Raw genomic sequence first — 20,483 nt, 5'->3', positions numbered from 1 at the left:
TTATATATATGACTTGGTAGGAAACCTTTTATCTCTCCAAATAAAACCTAAGCTCCTTAGTTGTTTTGGAAAATACGAGTATGTTCATATTGTTGTACTATTGGATTTTCTTGCATCTTGATTTTTATGTTTGCCCCAAATTCCCGTTGTGTTTAGGACCTATGGATGGAGAATTACCACCAAGAGCTAGAAATCAGGCCAATAACCCCCCAGCCAATGCTCTCAGAGGAGGAGCCAGCCAGCCCAGAAGGCATCCCAGGGCCAGCAGCCATCCTTTTCCTCATCGGCAAAGAGAAGAGAGGTTTGGGGCCATGGGCGGGAACCCACATCAGGGAAGGAGGAACCAGGAAGGTCATGCCAATGACGAGCCTAGAGGCCAAAGACACGGTCAGGAAAATGACACCAGGAGGAGAAATGGCAACCAGGAGGGAAGGAACCGCAGACCCCCACCACGATCTGATGAAAACTTCCAGCAGTGGCGGACCCCCCACCAAAAGCCTGCAGAACAGCCACAGCAGGTAAAGAAACTGGGCTACAAGTTCCTGGAAAGTCTTCTGCAGAAAGACTCCTCTGAGGTGGTCATCACCCTTGCCACATGTTCAGGACTGCAGGAACTCTTGTCTCATTCTTTTATGAAGTCGGACTTCCTTGAGCTCATCTGCCAGGTTCTTCGGAAGGCTTGCAGTTCCAAAATGGACCGCCACAGTGTTCTCCATATCCTGGGCATATTGAAGAATTCCAAATTCCTCAAAGTCTGCTTGCCAGCTTATGTGGTAGGGATGATCACTGAACCCCTCCCTGAAGTTCGAAACCAGTATCCAAAACACATTAGCAATATCATCTCCCTCCTCCAGGACCTTGTAAGTGTCTTCCCTGCCAGCTCTGTGCAGGAAACTTCCATGCTCATTTCTCTCTTGCCAGCTTCTCTTAATGCTTTGAGGGCCTCTGGTGTTAACATAGAAGAGGAGACAGAGAAGAACCTGGAAAAGGTCCAGACCATCATTGAACATCTGCAGGAAAAGAGACGAGAGGGCACTTTAAAAGTGGATACCTACACTCTTGTGCAGCCCAAGGCAGAAGACCATGTTGAGAGCTACCGGACCATGCCCATTTATCCCACTTACAATGAAGTGCACTTGGATGAAAAGCCATTCCTTCGCCCCAACATTATTTCTGGAAAATATGAGAGCACTGCTGTCTATCTAGATACCCACTTCAGACTCCTACGAGAGGATTTTGTCAGACCCCTACGAGAGGGCATTTTGGAACTTCTCCAAAGCTTTGAAGACCAAGGCCTGAGGAAGAGAAAGTTTGATGACATCCGAATCTACTTTGATACCAGGATTATCACCCCTGTGTGTTCATCGACAGGTATTGTCTACAAGGTGCAATTTGACACAAAACCACTGAAGTTTGTCCGCTGGCAGAACTCCAAGCGATTGCTCTATGGATCCTTAGTGTGCATGTCCAAGGACAACTTTGAGACGTTTCTTTTTGCTACTGTGTCTAACCGGGAGCAGGAAGATCTCTGCCGAGGAATTGTCCAGCTCTCTTTCAATGAGCAGAGCCAACAGCTGCTCGCAGACGTCCAGCCCTCTGATTCTTTCCTCATGGTGGAGACGACCGCCTACTTTGAGGCCTATAGGCACGTCCTGGAAGGACTCCAGGAAGTCCAAGAGGAAGATGTCCCCTTCCAGAGGAACATCGTGGAGTGTGACTCTGATGTGAGGGAGCCAAGGTACTTGCTCATGGGGGGCAGATATGATTTCACTCCGTTAATAAAGAATCCCTCAGCCACTGGGGAACCTCTGAGGAATGACGAGGGCTTGAGACATCCCAGAGTTAATGTCTTAGACCCCTGCCAGTGGCCCTCCAAAGAAGCCCTGAGGCTGGATGACTCCCAGATGGAAGCCTTGCGGTTTGCTCTCACAAGAGAACTGGCTATTATTCAAGGACCTCCTGGAACAGGTAAGATAAAATTTTTCACAGCACACATCTGCCCTAAGAGATAGGCAAGGGTGGCTTGGACTCTTAAGTTTCTAGAATGTCTTAATTTAAGACATTCCCCTGAAATGGGCATCAAACTTGTTTAAAAAGTAGCTGCTCAAAAAATGAATAGGTAGAAATTTTTTTAAAAAGGAACTGCTCATAGTGATTTTCCAGTGAGGACTCATTGGTATACATGGTAATAGATCAAAATCACAAGGTTAGAAAAGACTTCTAAGGGGTCAGACTTAGGGAGATGCCTGACTTCTGTCTGCTTCATCAAAGGCTGTATTGATTTGCTTGATTTTATATAAATTTAAATAGTATCAACTATAAATACCCTGTGTGCCAAATACTACTGTCTGTTTTTTGCATATGTTAACTCATTGCAAGGCTGTGAGGTAGAAGCCATTCCATGTTAGTAGATGAAAAAACTAAGGCAAAAAGCATTTGAATGATATGTTGATGCTCACACAGATGGCAATTGACAGACCTGAGATTCAGGCAGTTTAGAAGCTCCTGGCTCTGTCATCTACCTCACGGTAGTTGTTTCTCTTGGAAATACACCTGCCTACCTCCTCCCTGACCTGTGTGCCACTCTAATCCTTCTCTGGAAGGATAGCTGCTATTAGCAGTTTGACGTACATCATTCCAGATGTTTTCCAAAGTTAAAACTGATACATCTTCGTGTCTCTGAATGTATTTATGTGTTTACATACATACATGTATGTATGCATAGTTTTCCTATTTTTTAAATAACAAAAATGAGATTATGCTATATTTATATATCTATATGGGTCTACAATTTATATATGTATATAACTACATGTTAGGGATATTTTTACATTCTTTACACTACAGTCACATTTAGAAATGTACCTCACTCTTTTTACAGCATGCCTGTATTCATGGCGTGAATGTACCATATTGTGTTTTTTTTTTGTTTTTTAGTTTCACAGACAGTGCTTATTAAGTATTCATATATCTATTTCTGTGTGTGTTTATATTTGAGTACTCTGCTTATTATTTCTGTAATGTTTTTCCTTAAGGTGGGAATTCACATTAATAGTAGGTACTGCTATATTACCCTCTCAAAAGAATATTAAAAAAACAATGGAAAGAGGTCCTTAAAAAATACCGATAAAACAATGGAAGCTCATGATAAGAAACTAATGTAACAAAATACAAAGTAGTTACTGATGAGACACCCATATGATGGGAAAATATGCATAATTAAAGTAGTGCTTTCAGGGCTTTAGAAGAAGAAAAGGATATACCAGTTTGTACTGCCACCAAGAATGAATTAGTGTTCAACTCTCTGTGCTAGAAAACAGTTTGCATATTGCTTTGCTAACTTATATCTTGGTGATCCTTTCAGATTGGTGCACAAGTAGTATCCTGTTTATGAGTATGTAATATTCCATTGTATAGTTAGTTTATAATCTCTTTAACCAGTTCTCTATGGAAAGATTTACTAAAACAAACAATGTCAGTAAATAACCTTGTTTGTGAGTCATTTCACACAGAAGCAGAATATGTCCAGGGGAGAAATCCCTAACTGAATCAAACAATATGTGAATTTGTAATTTTAATAGGTAGTGCTAAATTGCCCTCTAGAAATGTATATCACAGTGGTTAATTTGTATTTCTTTAATCAACAGTGAGATTAAATATCCTTTCTTGTCTTTATTAGCTACTTATATTACTGCTTCTATGGATTGCCTTTTTGTATTTGACATATTTCTATTGGATGGTTTCCCTTTCTTACTGATTTGTAGGAGCTGTTAGTATATTTTAAAAATGTTGTGTTCCAAATAACTTCCCCTAATATTATCATTTGAATTGGGATTCTTTAGCTCCAAGTAGTAATTTAGTAATTTCACACTAGCTTTACACACATACATACACACACGCAGCTACTAAAAAAGAGCCTACCTGTGAATTTGAGGGGAGGTGACAGAGGGGTCATCTTGAAGGTAGAAATCCCCAAAAGTATCCATTCTAAGGGGAAGGAAGCAGTGGGAGAGAATGGGGTATATATTGAATTAAAAAGATTTTCTTTCCTCTGGAGGTCTCCTTATCCATCCAGGACTCCAAATTAAAAACATGGGAGTTACTCTTTTCTATTCCCCGCCCCAGCCAAACCATTATCCTGTGGCAATCAAGTTTACCTCTGGAACGGCTCCCCAGTCTGCCTCCTTATCTCAGCTGCTGGAGCCAGGCCTTATCCTCCGTCACTCCCTGGAAGATGGCAGGAACCTCCCAGCCAGTCCATTTCTATTCTCTCTTGCCTAGCCTTACTCAGTTACCACTTTCCCAGAAGTGATAGATAGAAGCCTCTTCTAGTCCCATTGAGTAGACCAGAATCCCAGTTGTTTTCTTGGTACCTTGTATTTCTCATTTCCCACATTTATGATTTTTACATTTGTTTGTGTGATTATCTTTCTCTTCTGCAAGTCTGTAAGTTCCAGAAGATAAGAACCATGGCTGTTTTGCTCACCATTGTATTTCTTGTACTTAACCCCATATCTAACACCTATTTGGCACTCGATACATACTATATGAAGAAAAAGAAGCAAGAAATTGTCATTTATCTATACTGAAAAGTATTCCGCTATACTGAAAATTTTTATTTTCTTGTATTACTCAGTATTGAGTACTTTTGAGGACAGTGGCTACCCTCTCAGCCTGACCCAATATAAGAATTTAGCATTTACTAATTAGCCCATAACTCTAACTCCAGTGTTGATTTCTGTGACTTTTTCCCTCCTATCACAAAGGCAAGTCTACTATGGTATATTAAAAGCATTTCTAAATAATTCACCATGTGAGATTGGAAACAATGTATTAATATATGTCTGTCAGTAGAAAACTAGCTGAAAACAATGCCTTCCAGCTGTGAAAAACAAAGGATTCTTTTTCTATACTGACAGAGAACTGCCTCCAATTTTAGTAAGTGAAAAAAACAAGATATAGAACAGTGAAAATAGTCTGCTACTATTTGTATTTTAGAAAGGAAGGGGGAAGCTAGAAAAAGACTGTATATTCATTTTTGTTTGTGTATGCATAGAATGACTGTCTCTGAAAAGTTATGCAATAAACTAGTAATGTTGGTTGTTTCCAAGAGAGGAACTAGGTAGCTGGAGACATAAGAATGAGGAGAACATAATACAAAACCATTTGTGCTTCTAGGATTTTAAACCATCTCAGTGTATTGCCTTAAAATTTTAAATAATAACTTGCTATAAGTAATTAATTACTCCTTTTAGAAAGTCTCTTTAAGTTTTTTAACTCTCCTTTTTCCTTGTTTTTTTAGGCAAAACTTATGTGGGTCTAAAAATTGTTCAGGCCCTTCTAACCAACGAGCCTGTTTGGCAAATTAGCATCCAGAAGTTCCCCATCTTGGTTGTGTGTTACACTAATCATGCTTTGGACCAGTTTCTGGAAGGTAATATCTGTAGGCAAAATTGTTCTCTGTTGAGAGTGCTCTGGTGGTCTATGGTTAGGATTATGGGCTTCACTGCCATGGCGCAGGTTCATTCCCTGGTCAGGGAACTGAAATTCCACAAACCACACAGCACAGCTGAAAAAATAAACTTCTCTTTTAAGACATATATAGTTGAACCATGAGCGACTTCAGTTGCTCTCTGTTGCACTTTGAATAAAGTCCACAGTCCTTGCTCACCATGACAGGAAAGGCTGTGTGTTGTCCGTGTGCTTGTGCTTAGTCGCTCACTTGTGTCTGACTCTTTGTGACCCCATGGGCTGTAGCCCACCAGGCTCCTCTGTCCATGGCGATTCTTCAGGCAAGAAGACTGGAATGGGTTGCATGCCCTCCTCTGTGTGTTGTCTGCTCCAGCCTAAGTCTGATGCTCTTGTCCTACCTCTTCCCTTGTTCTAATTCCAGCCACACTGATTGTCTACAATTTCTTGCCTTCTTCCAGCTTCTTCTTGGCCCATGCTGTCTCCTCTGCCTAGCATGTACTTTTTCTTTTCTTCTCTCTCTCAGTCTTGATGCATCTAGCCCAGATGGTTCCAGCTCATTCCTCAGGTCTCACTTCATATGGACTTTCCTTCTTGCCCCAGGTCCTGTTGTATTTTTTCTTCTAAGACTTAATTGGCACATATGTAACTATTTATTTGTATGGATCTCTACCCTGGACTATAAATGCTAAGAGCTTTTGTCCTATTTCTTTCTATATTCACAGATCCTGACACATTCTAGACACTCAAAAAATATTAATCACATTAATGAATGAATAAGTATTTATTTTTTCTTTGGAAAATAATGCTTAGACTATTATTTTCCACTCTTTTATATCCTTCTTTCATCTACATTAAATCTTCAATATTCCTGGAGTCTCAGTTTAAATTAGATCCTCAAAAATTAGATCCATACCCCACCCAACTAATTAAGGTCCCCTGTTACACACTTTTAGCATGTATTTGTAGTATTAAATTTTATTAAGTTAAAATGTTTACATGTCTTCTCTGGTAGACTGTGAGTCATGAGAACAAATGAGGAACTGAGCCTGCGTTTTGACTACTTTAGCTTCCAAACCTAGCCTGGTACATAATAAGCAATCAGCAAATATCTATAGAGTGAGTAATAGAGAGCATTTACTAATGCTTACTTTGGGCCAGGCCCCCCCTAGAAGCTAGAAAGATACTCTCTCGTTTATCCAGGCTATAGCCCTATAGGGAAAGTATTACTGTCGTCAAGTCACAGACAAAGAAACTGAGGCTCAAGTTAAGTGACCTGCCCCAGGTAAGATAGCAGTAAGTGGTAAAGATAAGACTTGGGTCCCCAGGTGTCTGAGTCTAAAGCCTTTGCACTGAAGCATCACACTTTACTGCTCTGCAGGTCACGTCATCTCTGGGGCCTTCTTGTTCACTGGTAGGGTAGATTTCCTGTAAATACCAGTTTGTACCCTTAGGGACCAGCTGCACCAACACCCCAGACACATGCAGCTCTTACCCAAGAGAATCCAGCGTAGCTCCTCTTAACTCTGCCCGTGCTCCACTTTGCTCCTTAGGCATCTACAAGTGTCAAAAGACCAGCATTGTGCGGGTAGGTGGAAGGAGCAACAGTGAAATCCTGAAGCAGTTCACCCTGAGGGAGCTGCGGAACAAGCGGGAATTCCGCCGCAACCTCCCTTTGCACCTCCGAAGGGCCTACATGAGTGTAAGTCCCAGCTTCGGAGATCTGAGGTTGCTCAAGGGAGAACCAACCAAGACAGCAGTGGCTTTGTGGGTGGGCAGGCCAGGGGAAATAGGGAAGCTCCACAAACCTGGGAACGACCCAGGTTCCTTCCAGCATTCCATTAATCCTATGGTGGGATCTTTGCCCTCATAGTCCAAGATGGAGAAAGGACAAAAAAGGGCACACCACCCCTCCCAGCCCCTGCCAGGACCTTAAAGCTACTTCGCCCAAACCACCCATAACCTTTCTTCCAGCCTGTTGGCCAGATAAATATCATCTTCTAGGTGGGCAGTGTTGTGCCCAACCAAAACTCTGAATTCTTACTACTAAGGGAAAGAGAAGTCTCCACCATGGTATACTTGGTCTATTTTCCTGTTGTATTATTTGTTTCCTTTTCTTCCTAGTGGTAGGAGGCTTTTAGACATTTTAGATACTAATCCTCTGGTTTTAAGACTAGCTGTTCCTGTGTTACCTTTGTTTTCCCTCAAGGCAGAGACTGAGTTCTGCTGAGCATGATGACATACTTCCTCATCCACTTATTTCCCTCTGCTCTTGGTAGATCATGACACAAATGAAGGAGTCAGAGCAAGAACTGCATGAAGGGGCCCAGACTCTGGAGTGTACCATGCGTGGGGTACTACAGGAACAGCATCTGGAGAAGTTTATCTCTCCCCAGCACTGGAAAAGCCTGATGAATGGACCAAACCAGGTAGAGGGGTCATCCCATGGAGTACAAGCATCTCTCGTCCAGTATTGGGAGGGAGCCACCAGCAGAAGTAGCAGTCAAAGTATTAGCTATAATCTGCTATGATTCTGCTGTGATGTGAAAAGTTCCTTCTCGGGAGAAAAGTCACCTGAATATACTAGTCAAAAGTAAGACTCTAGAGCCAGTCTGCTGGATATGAATCTTGATTTTGCTCTAGGCGACTTAATTTTTTTTGTTGCTGTTACCTCTTTTATAAAGGGGGATAGGGACGTCCCCTGGTGGTCCAGTGGTTCAGACTCTGAGCTTCCACTTCAGGGGGCATGGGTTTGATCCCTGTTCGGGGAACTAATATCCCACATGCCATGAAGTGCAGCAAAAAACAAAAGACACACACACATGGGGACCATATTTAGTTGAACTATGTGAAATTGCCAGTATTTGTAAATTTAACTTGCAAAAAGGCAGTCTTTTACAGATCAACTTAATTCTTACAGGATTGTTATTGGACAAGCAAGTTAATATCTGTAAACCTCTTAACTTAATAAGTGTGCTCGAAATATTTGTTAAATGAAACCAAATCATAGCAAGGCAACCTAGCACGTATAGAAGGCCTGGGACTTGACAGACCTGTCACACAGACTGACTGTGTGACTTGAGCTAGTGTGATCCTCAGGGCCCTCAGCAGTCAACAAGAATAATAATAATGCCTGCATTCAAAGGATATTATAAGAAGTATCTGATGTACTCTGTGGATTTTTTTTTCTCTTTTGGCTGTGCCACGCAGCATGCAGGGATCTTAGTTCCCCAACCAAGGATTTATCTTGTCCCTCCTGAAGTTGAAGCGTGGAGTATTAACCACCAGACCACCAGGGCAGTCCATGATGCAATCTCTATAAAGTGGGTGGCTAGGAATCCAGTGAAATGGTAGCTCTACTATCAGTGGGTTGGCATTTCCAGGGTTACAAACCCAAAAACTTTAAAAAGGGTCAGTCAGGTCGTGTGAATGACTGAAGCAGGCTAGTTAACTGTGTTGTTAAGTAGTGAGGACTGAGGCAAACCGGAAAAGGCGTGGCAACAGCGCTCTTCAGCCATTTGTTGCCTTTTAGGAACACAGGTTCATTGCCCCCATAGCTCCTGATTTTGTCAAAAGAAGCAGAAAAATTTTGTTTTTAAAATTCTGTACAAGTTCTATTAACAGACCCAGTTAAACAAAGCCCAAACATTGCATTTTTAAGAGAGTTCTAGGGGAATTACCTTTTGACCTCTTGAGAAGACCTTTCCTTCATACTGAGTTGTCATAGAATTCTCCTTAACTAATAATTCTTCTTTCCTCAGGATAGTGAATGGGTTTGCTTCCGGGGTCGGAAACATTCCGTGATGTTGGAGTTTCTCGGTCTGGGTGTTGGTTCTTTCACCCAAAGTGTTGCTCCAGCAGTACCTGAAAATACAGGTAAGAAGTGCATGTATACCTAGAATCACATCTTATGGTGGAATGTGGTTAAGACTAGAAGAGCAAGACTTTATAGTAATGCCCAGAATTTATAAAGAACTATAATCAATCAAAAAACACCAATGAAAGCTTAATAGGAAAACAAATAAAAGACTTTTAAAGAAGCATATCACAAAATCTTCACGGTCAATAAACATGAAAAGTGCTCACTAGAAACGAGGAATTAAAACTACAAGAATATACTATTACACACCTACTAGACTGGCAAAAATTAAAATGTTTGATATAATCCAACACTGAGAAGAATGTGAGCAGCAGGAACTCTGATATGATACTAGTGGAAATATTGATTGGCATATCCACATAAGGAACTCAAAATGTCCATCCACATTTGTACAACAGATGGATCAATTACCGTCTATTCAGATAATCCATACCACTGTGAAAAGGAATGAATTACAGCATATACAGCAATATGATATGACTCTCAGAAACATACTGAATGAAAAAAAACAAGTTACAGGAAAATATATTCAATGTGATTTAATTTCTTTAGAGCTCAGAAAAGTCAAAGCTAGATAATGCATTATTTGAAGATGTATATTCATTATATCCTAGAGAAGGGAATGGCAACCCACTCCAGTATTCCTGCCTGGAGAATTCCATGGACGGAAGAGCTGTGGAGTTGAAAAGAGTCGGACACAACTGAGCGACTAACACACGTACACACATACATTATATATGTAGTATCATCGACTCAATGGACATGAGTTTGAGAAAACTCTGGGACATAGTGAAGGACAGGGGTACCTGGTGTGCTGCAGTCCATGGGGTCACAGAGTGTTGGACACGTTTGAGTGACTGAACAACAACATATATATGGTAAAGTTAAAAGGGAGGAATAAGTAATAAAAAATTCAAGTTAGTACAGCCCACAAATGTCTTCAAAGAAATTGGTAACTTTCTGCTTCTTAAGTTGGGTGGAAGATACCTGGATGTTCATTTTATATATTTTTATTATCATTTAAATTGCACGTTTATGTTGTATACTTTCCTTTGTATATGTATTGACATAAGTAAGATCTCCCTTAAAAAGGCATACATTCATGTGATTTTCTAAATGTAACAAAAATGTGGGGAAGGAAATGTGTCTTTCTCCCCTTCATTCCTCCTGTGTTTCTCTCAGCGGAGGTGACCATTTAAACCTTGGGAATGTCTCCATGCATCTAAGCTCTTGTAGGTACCCTTCTTTACCCTTTGACGTTAAGACTCTCCATCCATGTCCTGCCTGCTGTCCTCTCTTAGCCCAAGCAGAAAGGGAGGAGGAGGAGGAGGAAGGGGAAGAAGATGGTTCGCTGATTGAGATCGCAGAGGAGGCTGACCTGATCCAGGCAGACCGGATGATTGAGGAGGAAGAGCTGGCGCGGCCCCGGCGGCGGAGGAAGGAAGAGAACGGGGCAATCCAGGAGCTGGCGGAAGTACTCCTGGCCATGAGGCTAGACAGCCATGGCCCCGGGACGGCAGCCGGGCAGGAGCAGGCTACAGGAGAGTGGGAGGTAACTCACTTCCTCACAGCCCCCGAAAGCCCTAACAGAGTGGGAAAGGGGAGTTCAATTATTACCGCCAGGGGATTGTGGGTTAAACTCCCGAAACAGACCTGAGAGCATCTGTCCTGACCTGATTTTCACCTTCTTCTGTTGCACTATATTCATTTCATCCTCATAATTAGCTTAATTTGCCCTTCTACAGGGCTTCCCTTATGACTCAGCTGATAAAGAATCTGCCTGCAGTGCAGGAGACCTGGGTTTGATCCCTGGGTTGAGAAGATGCCCTGGAGAAGGGAAAGACTGCCCACTCTAGTATTCTGGCCTGGAGAATTCCAGGGACTGTATAGTCCAGTGGGTCACAAAGAGTCAGATACAAATGAGCGACTTTCACTTTCATTTCCCCCTCTTACAACCTAATCCCTGTATAAAATAGGTCCAGTTTTCAAGGGTATAGAAATTACGGCCTTTTAGAGGGGTCCTGCCGATAAATGCTAACTTAGAAAAACAGGAAGCAGGTAGCCAAGGACTTCTCTTGAACTTCTAGAGAACTTCTAGAGAAATGATCAGACACTGATGGTCTTAGTGCTTGGTGCTTTTATAGATATTCTCAACAGCAAACCAGCCCGAGCATTAGGATTTTAGAGGATTCAAGTAAAACAGAATGAAGTAAGCTGTATAGACTGAATGGAATGTTTCTCCTTCATTCACTTTGAAATTTGTTATTTCTCTTAGAGCCAGAATAGTATAAATGCCCAGACTTTCTGTCTTCTCCTTCCTTTGATAGAACCCTGGGGTCCTCAGAATTTACCGTGTGTTACTATGACAATAGAGCACTGAACCCTACTGATGATCTAAGGGACTTTGAGGGCAGGTTTTTACTGAATGCAGTGTTCTCCAGTCTGCTGGCTTTGAGCCTGATTTCCTAGTTCAGTTCAGCGTCTCTGTATGTGAGACACAGAATCATGATCACAGTACTTAGAAGCATGGATTGGGCATCTCTCTGCTGTGTGGCCTTAGGAGGAGTTGACTTTTTTGGTTTTGAAATAGAGGGGAGTCCATAGTATTATGACATCCATCTGGCATGCTAGTCCTTCTAAAGGCTCATGACCTCAGATTCTGACAGAGCCAAGGAAGAATACTTTCTCCTAAATGGTGCTTTTCACCCACATGTTTAAGATACTATCTTGATATAATGGCATTAAGACCATCTTAGCAGGATTTGTATAGCATTTAATGAGAGAGATGTACCTCCACTATTGTCGTGTTTTAGGAATAAGAAGCAGACTGTGGTCAAAAGACGCTCAGTAGTAACCAGTTTACCAGCACTCTTCTAAAGTGCTTTCCATGTATTTTACTGCTTCAGTCAATCCAGCAACTCTGAAGAGGCACTGTTATTATTCCCATTTTATAGAAGGGAAGGCTGAGGCACATAGAGGTTCAATATGTTACTGTAGGTCCCACAACTAATAAGTAGTAGATGGGACTTAGAACCCAGACAAACTGGCTCCAGAACACTCATTTAGCAATGAAATATCTGTGGGGAGAGTGTGGAACATTTAAGAGATGTTCATCAGAGATGACAGTTCCATTTTTCAGTGTGCTCTGGCTCCCATCTTAGAACCAGGCCCATCTCTGCTCCATGACTCTGACTGGTATTGGTATCTGCAGACCCAGCGCAGCCAGAAAAAGAGAATGAAGAAGAAAGTGAAGGTTGAGCTTCGCAAGCTGAACACCATGACTGAGGCCGAGGCCAATAAAATCCAGGATGTTTGGCAACTGGACCTCAATTCTCGCTGGCAGCTTTATAGGTATGGTGCCTGTCCCCATCCTCACCACCACCCCCACCCCCAGCCAGCCCATGTAATTTCCCCAGGGTGTCCCTTTCCTGTTTCTAGAATATAAGCCCTTCAAATCCTCAACATTAGTGCTAACTGGTGATGGATGGAGCACTCCCGATTATCTGAGTGCTGGATGCAGCCATAGGATAGAATAGACACACACGGCTCTACCCTGTGGGGTTTAGAGTCTAACCAGGAAAACAAATTAGTTTGTTCCACAAATAAAAAGTTACAAATAGGCATCACAACTGAGAAAGAAAGAACCAAGGAGCTAAGAATATTAACATGGGAGCTGAGCTGGTCTGAGCTATCCAGGAAAGTGACACTGGAGGCAAGATCTGAAAGATGAGTAGGCCTTATTAAGGCCAGTGGGGAAGGGGAGCAGAGGAGCTTGTGAGGACCACATGCATAAAGGCCTCCAGATGGGAGGGAGCATGTTTGTTTGAGAAACTGAAAGAAGGCAACCACCATGGCTGTGGCTCAGACAAATGGAAAGTGAGGCCAGAGAGGGAGGCAGGGGCCAAGTTGTGCAGGGCCTCTTAGGGCTGACGAGGACTGTTGGAAGGTTTTATAGCAAGAGTGCTGACATAATCTGTTTTACTTATGGAGAATTGGGGGAGGAGGCGGGAGGGGGCTTGGCAGGAATGGAGTAGGGACAATTTGTGAGAAATTCTTCTTGAAGCTTTTGAAGTTCCCGACTCTTGTCCAGTAATTAGCATCTGTTCTTTATCCCCCGCCTTCCTTAGTTCCTGACCACTTACATACATCTCTCTGCACATCTCTTTTTTTGGGCATTTTTTGTTGTGCAGGACTCTCAGGTCCCTGCACATCTGGGTCTTGTCTTCTTTCTCTGTGGCATGTAACCTCCTCTAGGGTGTAGGTTCCACTTATGCACAGGGCACACTGAGGGGGTTCCACCACTTCTCAAAGAGCATGTGGCTTCCTCTTCCTCATTCTTCACATTCTTCAGGCTGTGGCTCCAGATGTACCAGGCTGACACCCGCCGAAAGATCCTCAACTATGAACGCCAGTACCGCACATCAGCAGAGAGAATGGCTGAGCTGAGACTCCAGGAAGACCTGCACATCCTGAAAGATGCCCAGATTGTAGGAATGACAACCACAGGTAAGAAAGCACGGAGTTCACGGTTGGTGCCAAATGCCTATCAGATTATCTGGGACGGGTAAAGAGAAACTTCTTTAGTAGGTTAGAGGAAAATACCATGAAGAGCTCTTGAGAGCAAGCTCTGTTTTGGATTCTCTTGGTGATATTCACCCTCTTGCTTCCATTGCATTTGGAACTTCAGCAGCTGATGATTCCAGTGCCAAGGTTCCAAACACAGTGAAAGCAAGTGCTCAGCAGTGATGGCATGGGGACACTGCTGCTCTGGAGACTGTCCAGCAGCACTCATTCTCGTCCAGCGGTCCCCAGAGCCCTAGGTGGACAGGAGGACTCAGCTGAAGCAGACCCAGGTTCAGGGTGCACCGGTCCAGAAGCCAGTGACACAGGGAGTCCAGTACATCCACTCAGAGGAGTCTCTTCTCTTGACTCAAGGTGCTGCCAAATATCGCCAGATCCTGCAGAAGGTGGAGCCCCGGATCGTCATTGTGGAAGAGGCTGCAGAGGTCCTTGAGGCCCACACCATTGCCACACTGAGCAAAGCTTGCCAGCACCTCATTCTGATTGGGGACCACCAGCAGGTAGGCCTGGGCCCTCTAGAAGATGAACTGACTCTCTGCAGGGGTGGAATCAGACAGGAAGACCCTGGCCTCTGCTTCCTTCCTCCATCCTCAGGCTTGTTGGTGGCTTTCTGTGATTCCTCTTTTCCTCACCTCCCATGTCCAGTGTAAGAGCAGGTCTTCTTAGATTTGGGGCATATTTTAGAGGTAGCGTCATCTATTCCATCTGGCCTCTTTGCCGTTTTTAATTTACCTTGGCATTTTAAGTGGACTGTTAAAACAGCATGCTCCCCATCCCACTGGTTCCGTTTTTTGCCATGCTGTAATCCATTCCTCATAAAGGAACCAAAGTGAATTTTTTAAAAAAACTCAAATCAGGTCATGTTACTCCCCAGCTTAAAACCCCTCAGTGGTTACCCATTGAATTTAATATAAAAATCAAGCATCTTAAAGTGGCCTACAAAGACCTATATTCTCAGGGTACAGCCTGTTTCTCTGACCTCACCTCACACCACCATCTGTCTCATTTGCTCACTGTGTTCCCAACTCCTATCCTTTCTGTTTCCTCTTATGGCTTCCTTTTTGAATGACTAACAACTTCCTCCATGCTGGTGTCAACTCAGATGTCACTCTTCAGGGAGATCTATGTAAAGAACCTCCACCCCCAGGCATTCTGTCACATCACCCTTATTTCTTGGCTTCATGGTCTTTGTCATTCTTTGCCCCTAGCCTGTTAACATCTAAAGCCGAGCCAGGAACCCAGAAGTCACTTGAAAAACATTTGATAGGTGGGTGGATGGGTGGATGGTTAACATATATTTTCAGTGGACAATCCTCAGCCGTGTTTCTCTTTTCAGCTACGCCCCAGCGCCAATGTGTATGACCTGGCCAAGAATTTCAACCTGGAGGTGTCCCTCTTTGAACGGCTGGTGAAAGTAAACATTCCTTTTGTCCGTCTGAATTACCAGGTGAGAAGCTAGATCTTCATTATTACCGAATGTCCAGGTGAAGGCTCCTGGCAGCCTGCCAACTGCCAATAAGAAAGGGTTCATAAAATAAAGCTAGTTTAGTAATGAAATGACTCTGTCTGATTTTGTTTTCTGTTTTAAAATAACACAAGACCAGCCGTGGTGAGTTTGTGTCAGATGAAGAAGCTGTTTCTCTTCTGCTCTTTTCTCCCTGTTCTTTTCAAATGTCATCTCCCCAGATTTTCCACTAGCAACTTAGTCTTTAAAACTGTCCATTTATTCTCTGCCCATGTGTTTAATGACATACGTGTCTTGTTTCAGCACCGCATGCGTCCTGAAATTGCCCAGCTTTTGACCCCTCACATTTACCAGGATCTGGAAAACCATCCTTCTGTTCTCAAATATGAGAAGATTAAGGTGAATCTGCTTTACCTGATCTTTCTCTGATGCTGTCAGCAACCTAGGAGGTTATCTTTTTCTCAGGACGAAAAGGGGCTTTCAGAAGGGTATACAGCCAGCTTTCTAAAAAGCTAGCTATTGGGAATTACCTGGCAGTCCAGTGGTTAGGACTTGGTGCTTTCACTGCCAGGGCCCAGATTCTATCCCTGATCAGGGTACTAAGATCCCACAAGCCAAGTGGTGGCAAAAACAAAGCAAAACAAACAAACCAAAAACCCCAAACAATAAAAAGCTAGTTATTAAGAAGAGGAGTGGTACAGAGGTTGAGAACACAGACCTGAGTTTTTGAATCCCAGCTCTGCCATTTAGTAGCTGTGTAGCCTTTAGCAAATTATATACCAGTTCTAAGGGTAAGGGTCTTCTGTACAGTAGAATAATGGTTGCTGCCTGATCGCATTACCGTATTGCAGGAGATAATGTATATAAAGCACTCAGCACAGCAGATGCTCATAAATTAAAGATTGTGGTATGGAGTGTACAGAAGCCTTCTAAGGTTCCTCTCTGGAACAGGGCCAGTGGCCAGCACACATGAAGCTAGAAAAAGCTGTCATGAGTAAACCTAATGTGTCTTCTTTTTCTTTCCAGGGGGTCTCTTCCAACCTTTTCTTTGTAGAACACACCTTTCCTGAACAGGAAATCCAAGAAGGCAGAAGCCATCAGAACCAGCACGAGGCTCGCTTTGTGGTAGAGCTGTGCAAGTACTTCCTGTGCCAAGAGTACCTGCCCTCCCAGATCACCATCCTCACCACCTACACGGGGCAGCTCTTCTGCCTTCGCAAACTCATGCCTGCCAAGACCTTCGCGGGTGTCAAGGTCCACGTGGTGGACAAATACCAAGGGGAGGAGAATGACATCATCCTCCTCTCACTAGTACGCAGCAACCAGGAAGGCAAGGTGGGTTTTCTTCAGATATCCAACCGCATCTGTGTGGCCTTGTCCCGTGCCAAGAAGGGCATGTACTGCATTGGGAACATGCAGATGTTGGCCAAGGTGCCCCTGTGGAGCAAGATCATCCACACCCTTCGAGAGAATGATCAAATCGGCTGCGCCCTCCGGCTCTGCTGCCAGAACCACCCCGATACCCACACTTTAGTATCCAAAGCTTCTGACTTCCAAAAAGTGCCCGAAGGAGGCTGCAGCCTACCCTGTGAGTTCCGGCTGGGCTGCGGGCATGTCTGCACTCGTGCCTGCCACCCCTATGACTCCTCACACAAGGAGTTCCAGTGCATGAAGCCATGCCAGAAGGTGATCTGCCAAGATGGGCATCGGTGCCCTCTTGTCTGCTTCCAGGAGTGTCAGCCTTGTCAGGTGAAGGTACCCAAAACCATTCTCCGGTGCGGCCATAAACAAATGGTCCCGTGTTCTGTGCCTGAGTCAGATTTCTGCTGCCAAGAGCCTTGCCCCAAGGTCCTAAAATGTGGGCACACTTGCAGCCACCCATGTGGTGAAGATTGTGTGTGGCTGTGTTCAGAAATGGTCACCGTGAAGCTCAAGTGTGGGCACAGACAACAGATGAAGTGTGGCAACGTGGAGGACCTCAAGCATGGCCTGCCAGTGCAGTGCACCACCAAGTGTGGTAGCATCTTGGACTGTGGGCATCCGTGTCCCGGCTCCTGCCACAGCTGCTTCGAAGGGCGCTTCCATGAGCGCTGTCAGCAGCCCTGCAAGCGCCTGCTCATCTGTTCACACAAGTGCCAGGAGCCCTGCACTGGCGAGTGTCCACCCTGCCAGCGGATCTGTCAGAACCGCTGCGTCCACAGCCAGTGCAAGAAGAAGTGTGGGGAACTGTGTACTCCCTGCATGGAACCCTGCATCTGGCGCTGCCGGCACTACCAGTGCACCAGACTCTGCTCTGAGCCCTGTAACCGACCACCATGCTACGTACCTTGTACCAAGCTGCTGGCCTGTGGCCACCCGTGCATTGGTTTGTGTGGGGAACCATGCCCCAAGAAGTGCCGTGTCTGCCACCAGGAAGAAGTCACCCAGATCTTCTTTGGCTCTGAGGATGAGCCAGATGCTCGCTTTGTACAGCTGGAAGACTGCAGCCACATCTTTGAAGTGCAAGCCCTAGACCGCTACATGAACGAGCAGGGTGACGAAGTTGCCATCAGGTTGAAGGTCTGCCCTATCTGCCAGGTGCCCATCCGCAAAAATCTGAGATACGGAACCAGCCTCAAACAGCGCCTGGAAGAGATTGAAGTCGTTAAGGAAAAGATCTTGGGCTCAGCAGGGGAGATCGCAGTCAGCCAGGAGCGACTTACAGCCCTACTGGAGGGGAAGAACCTCCTCTGCCAGGAGCTCCCGGAAGATTTCCTGAAGTTGGAAGAGAAGCTGGCCCAGAAAAATCTGTCAGTGAAGGACCTGGGCCTTGTTGAGAATTATATCAGCTTCTATGACCACCTGGCTGGTCTATATGATTCCCTGAAAAAAGTGCATGTCTTAGAGCAAGAGAAAGTGAGGACTCGATTAGACCAGGTTCACGAATGGCTTGCCAAGAAGCGTTTGAGCTTCAGCAGCCAGGAGTTAGATGACCTCCAAAGTGAAATCCAGAGGCTCAGATACCTGGTGAACCTCCTGACCCGCTGCAAGATGGCCGAGGGGAAGGTGAGAGGCAGCGTCGCTGAAGAGATCAGCACTGTCCGGAACATCCTTGAGAGAACATGTAAGTTCACCCAGAAGGATGCAGAGCTTGTGCAGAGAAAGATGGAAGCTCTGAAAGCTGCTCTCCCCTGCTCTGGCCTGGGCATCTCAGAGGAAGAGCGAGTGCAGATCGTCAAAGCCATGGGTTACCATCGTGGCCACTGGTTCAAGTGCCCCAATGGCCACATCTATGTGATTGGCGACTGTGGGGGAGCCATGCAGAGGGCCAAGTGCCCTGAGTGTCAGGAGGTGATCGGGGGGGAAAACCACACGCTGGAAAGAAGCAATCGGCTTGCTTCCGAGATGGATGGAGCCCAGCACCCTGCCTGGTCTGATACAGCCAACAACATGATGAACTATGAGGAGCTCCAGAGGATGATGTAGGAAGGTGGCAGCCCACTGCCTTTTGCCCTGGCCACCACAGGGCTGGGCCAGCTCCCTGCCGAAGGAACTGAAGGTTGTTTTTTATTATTGTCCTTTAGTCTTAGCACCTGTTTAAGGAGCCACTTTTAGGGCTTGCCCACATTTGTTTCTAGATTTACTCCTGCGCTAGAGTAAGCACTTTACCTCCAGAACTGAGAGCAAAGTTAACAGATTTCTCTTCTTTTTCTCTCCTACAAGTTAGTGGACAGACTGCCTGGAGCATGTTTGGGCTTCCACCCAGGGCTGTCTATGGTGTCTCTGGGTCCTGACTCAGTCAGATGTTCTTTCTCTGCAGTGCTCCAGAGGCAGATACGAGCTCAGTGAAGCAGACTCATTCTAAATTGCCAGGCCCTAACTTGCAGGCTGACTTCTGCTTTAATAAACAGAGGCCCAGAGTTGTTGTTTGTGAATTATCATTCCAAGGAGCTCAAGAACCCCTCCTCTTCTCCTTGGGCACCTTTGTTTCAGGAAAGGGAGGCATGTGATGAGACAGAGACTTTGCGGACCAATCATGACCCAGTTACATATTCACTGAGAGTGGGGGAAGGTGTGACCCCACAGCTGGGGGCTTGTGCAGCAGGCCTAGGCTAAGGAGTCACCCCCGTACCCTTCCTGTGACTTGCACTTTGGGATGGTGGAGGCTACTTTACCTGTAGTAGGGGAGGTTCAGTAGCTGTGCTGGTTCCCCAGGGCCTTGAGTGGAACTGGACTCTGATTTGGTACCAGAAGCACCTATCCAAAGTGTGACCCTTTGTCCCGACACCCTCTATTGCAGCTTTTACCTGGGCAGGGTTAGCATGCCAGTGGCTTCTGCAGATCCCAGGTCCACACCAGAAGCCAGCCCCCAGGCCTGCTGCCTGAATACATACTCCCTCAGTCCAGTGTTCCCTATAACTGACACTTAGGCATCTCAGGTCTTTCTAATGTTGGCAAGAAAACATCCCTTTGCTATGTATACATTTCCTTTTTTGTCTTTACTATGCACTTTAGCCTATAAAGCCAATTAATAAAAACAATGATTGAGAAAACCAGTGGTCTGTGTTTGTCCTCCTCAACTGTTAGCAGCTCAGGCAACTTGAGATGGTAAGGATGGGGATGGATGCACTGCCTACAAGGAGGCCCTTCATCTTTATGCGAAAGGGTCTTTGTGTTTTTTGTTGTTGCTGTTGCTGTTTTTGGCTTGTAAGTCATTTTTACTCTTGGTAAAAAGAAAAATTTTCAACTTGTACAAAAAGTCATACTTGAAGTTTCCTTCCCCAGCGGCAATCCTAACAGCTTCATGAGTCTTCCCAGAGATAATACCATACATTTGTAATATCTAAGCCTTTAAATAGATATTATCCTGGAATGTGAAGTCAAGTGGGCCTTAGAAAGCATCACTGCGAACAAAGCTAGTGGAGGTGATGGAATTCCAGTTGAGCTATTTCAAAGTCTGAAAGATGATGCTGTGAAAGTGCTGCACTCAATATGCCAGCAAATTTGGAAAACTCAGCAGTGGCCACAGGACTGGAGAAGGTCAGTTTTCATTCCAATCCCAAAGAAAGGCAATGCCAAAGAATGATCAAATTACCGCACAATTGCACT

The 20,483-nt window shown here is 44.6% G+C and overlaps 1 protein-coding gene across 1 annotated transcript in view; it reads left to right on the top strand.

Annotated features, from left to right (window-relative positions):
* The window catches only part of ZNFX1 (zinc finger, NFX1-type containing 1), a 26,732-nt gene extending 6,805 nt beyond the window's left edge, over positions 1-19,927 (top strand). Inside the window, exons 3-14 of the mRNA XM_010835081.1 lie at positions 157-1,968; positions 5,303-5,434; positions 7,023-7,171; positions 7,749-7,898; positions 9,231-9,345; positions 10,651-10,901; positions 12,561-12,700; positions 13,701-13,855; positions 14,285-14,430; positions 15,267-15,377; positions 15,699-15,794; positions 16,422-19,927. Of these exons, the coding sequence (XP_010833383.1) occupies positions 157-1,968; positions 5,303-5,434; positions 7,023-7,171; positions 7,749-7,898; positions 9,231-9,345; positions 10,651-10,901; positions 12,561-12,700; positions 13,701-13,855; positions 14,285-14,430; positions 15,267-15,377; positions 15,699-15,794; positions 16,422-18,860 (5,696 nt within the window). The 3' untranslated portion in view covers positions 18,861-19,927. The remainder of the gene's footprint in view (positions 1-156; positions 1,969-5,302; positions 5,435-7,022; positions 7,172-7,748; positions 7,899-9,230; positions 9,346-10,650; positions 10,902-12,560; positions 12,701-13,700; positions 13,856-14,284; positions 14,431-15,266; positions 15,378-15,698; positions 15,795-16,421) is intronic.
* The last annotated feature ends 556 nt before the right edge of the window (positions 19,928-20,483 follow it).

Source organism: Bison bison, unplaced genomic scaffold, assembly GCF_000754665.1.
Source record: "Bison bison bison isolate TAMUID 2011002044 unplaced genomic scaffold, Bison_UMD1.0 scf7180017864038, whole genome shotgun sequence".
NCBI classification, from domain to species: Eukaryota; Metazoa; Chordata; class Mammalia; order Artiodactyla; family Bovidae; genus Bison; species Bison bison.
The sequence above is the reverse complement of the archived record's forward strand: the minus strand, read 5'-3'. Positions and strand labels throughout refer to the sequence as shown.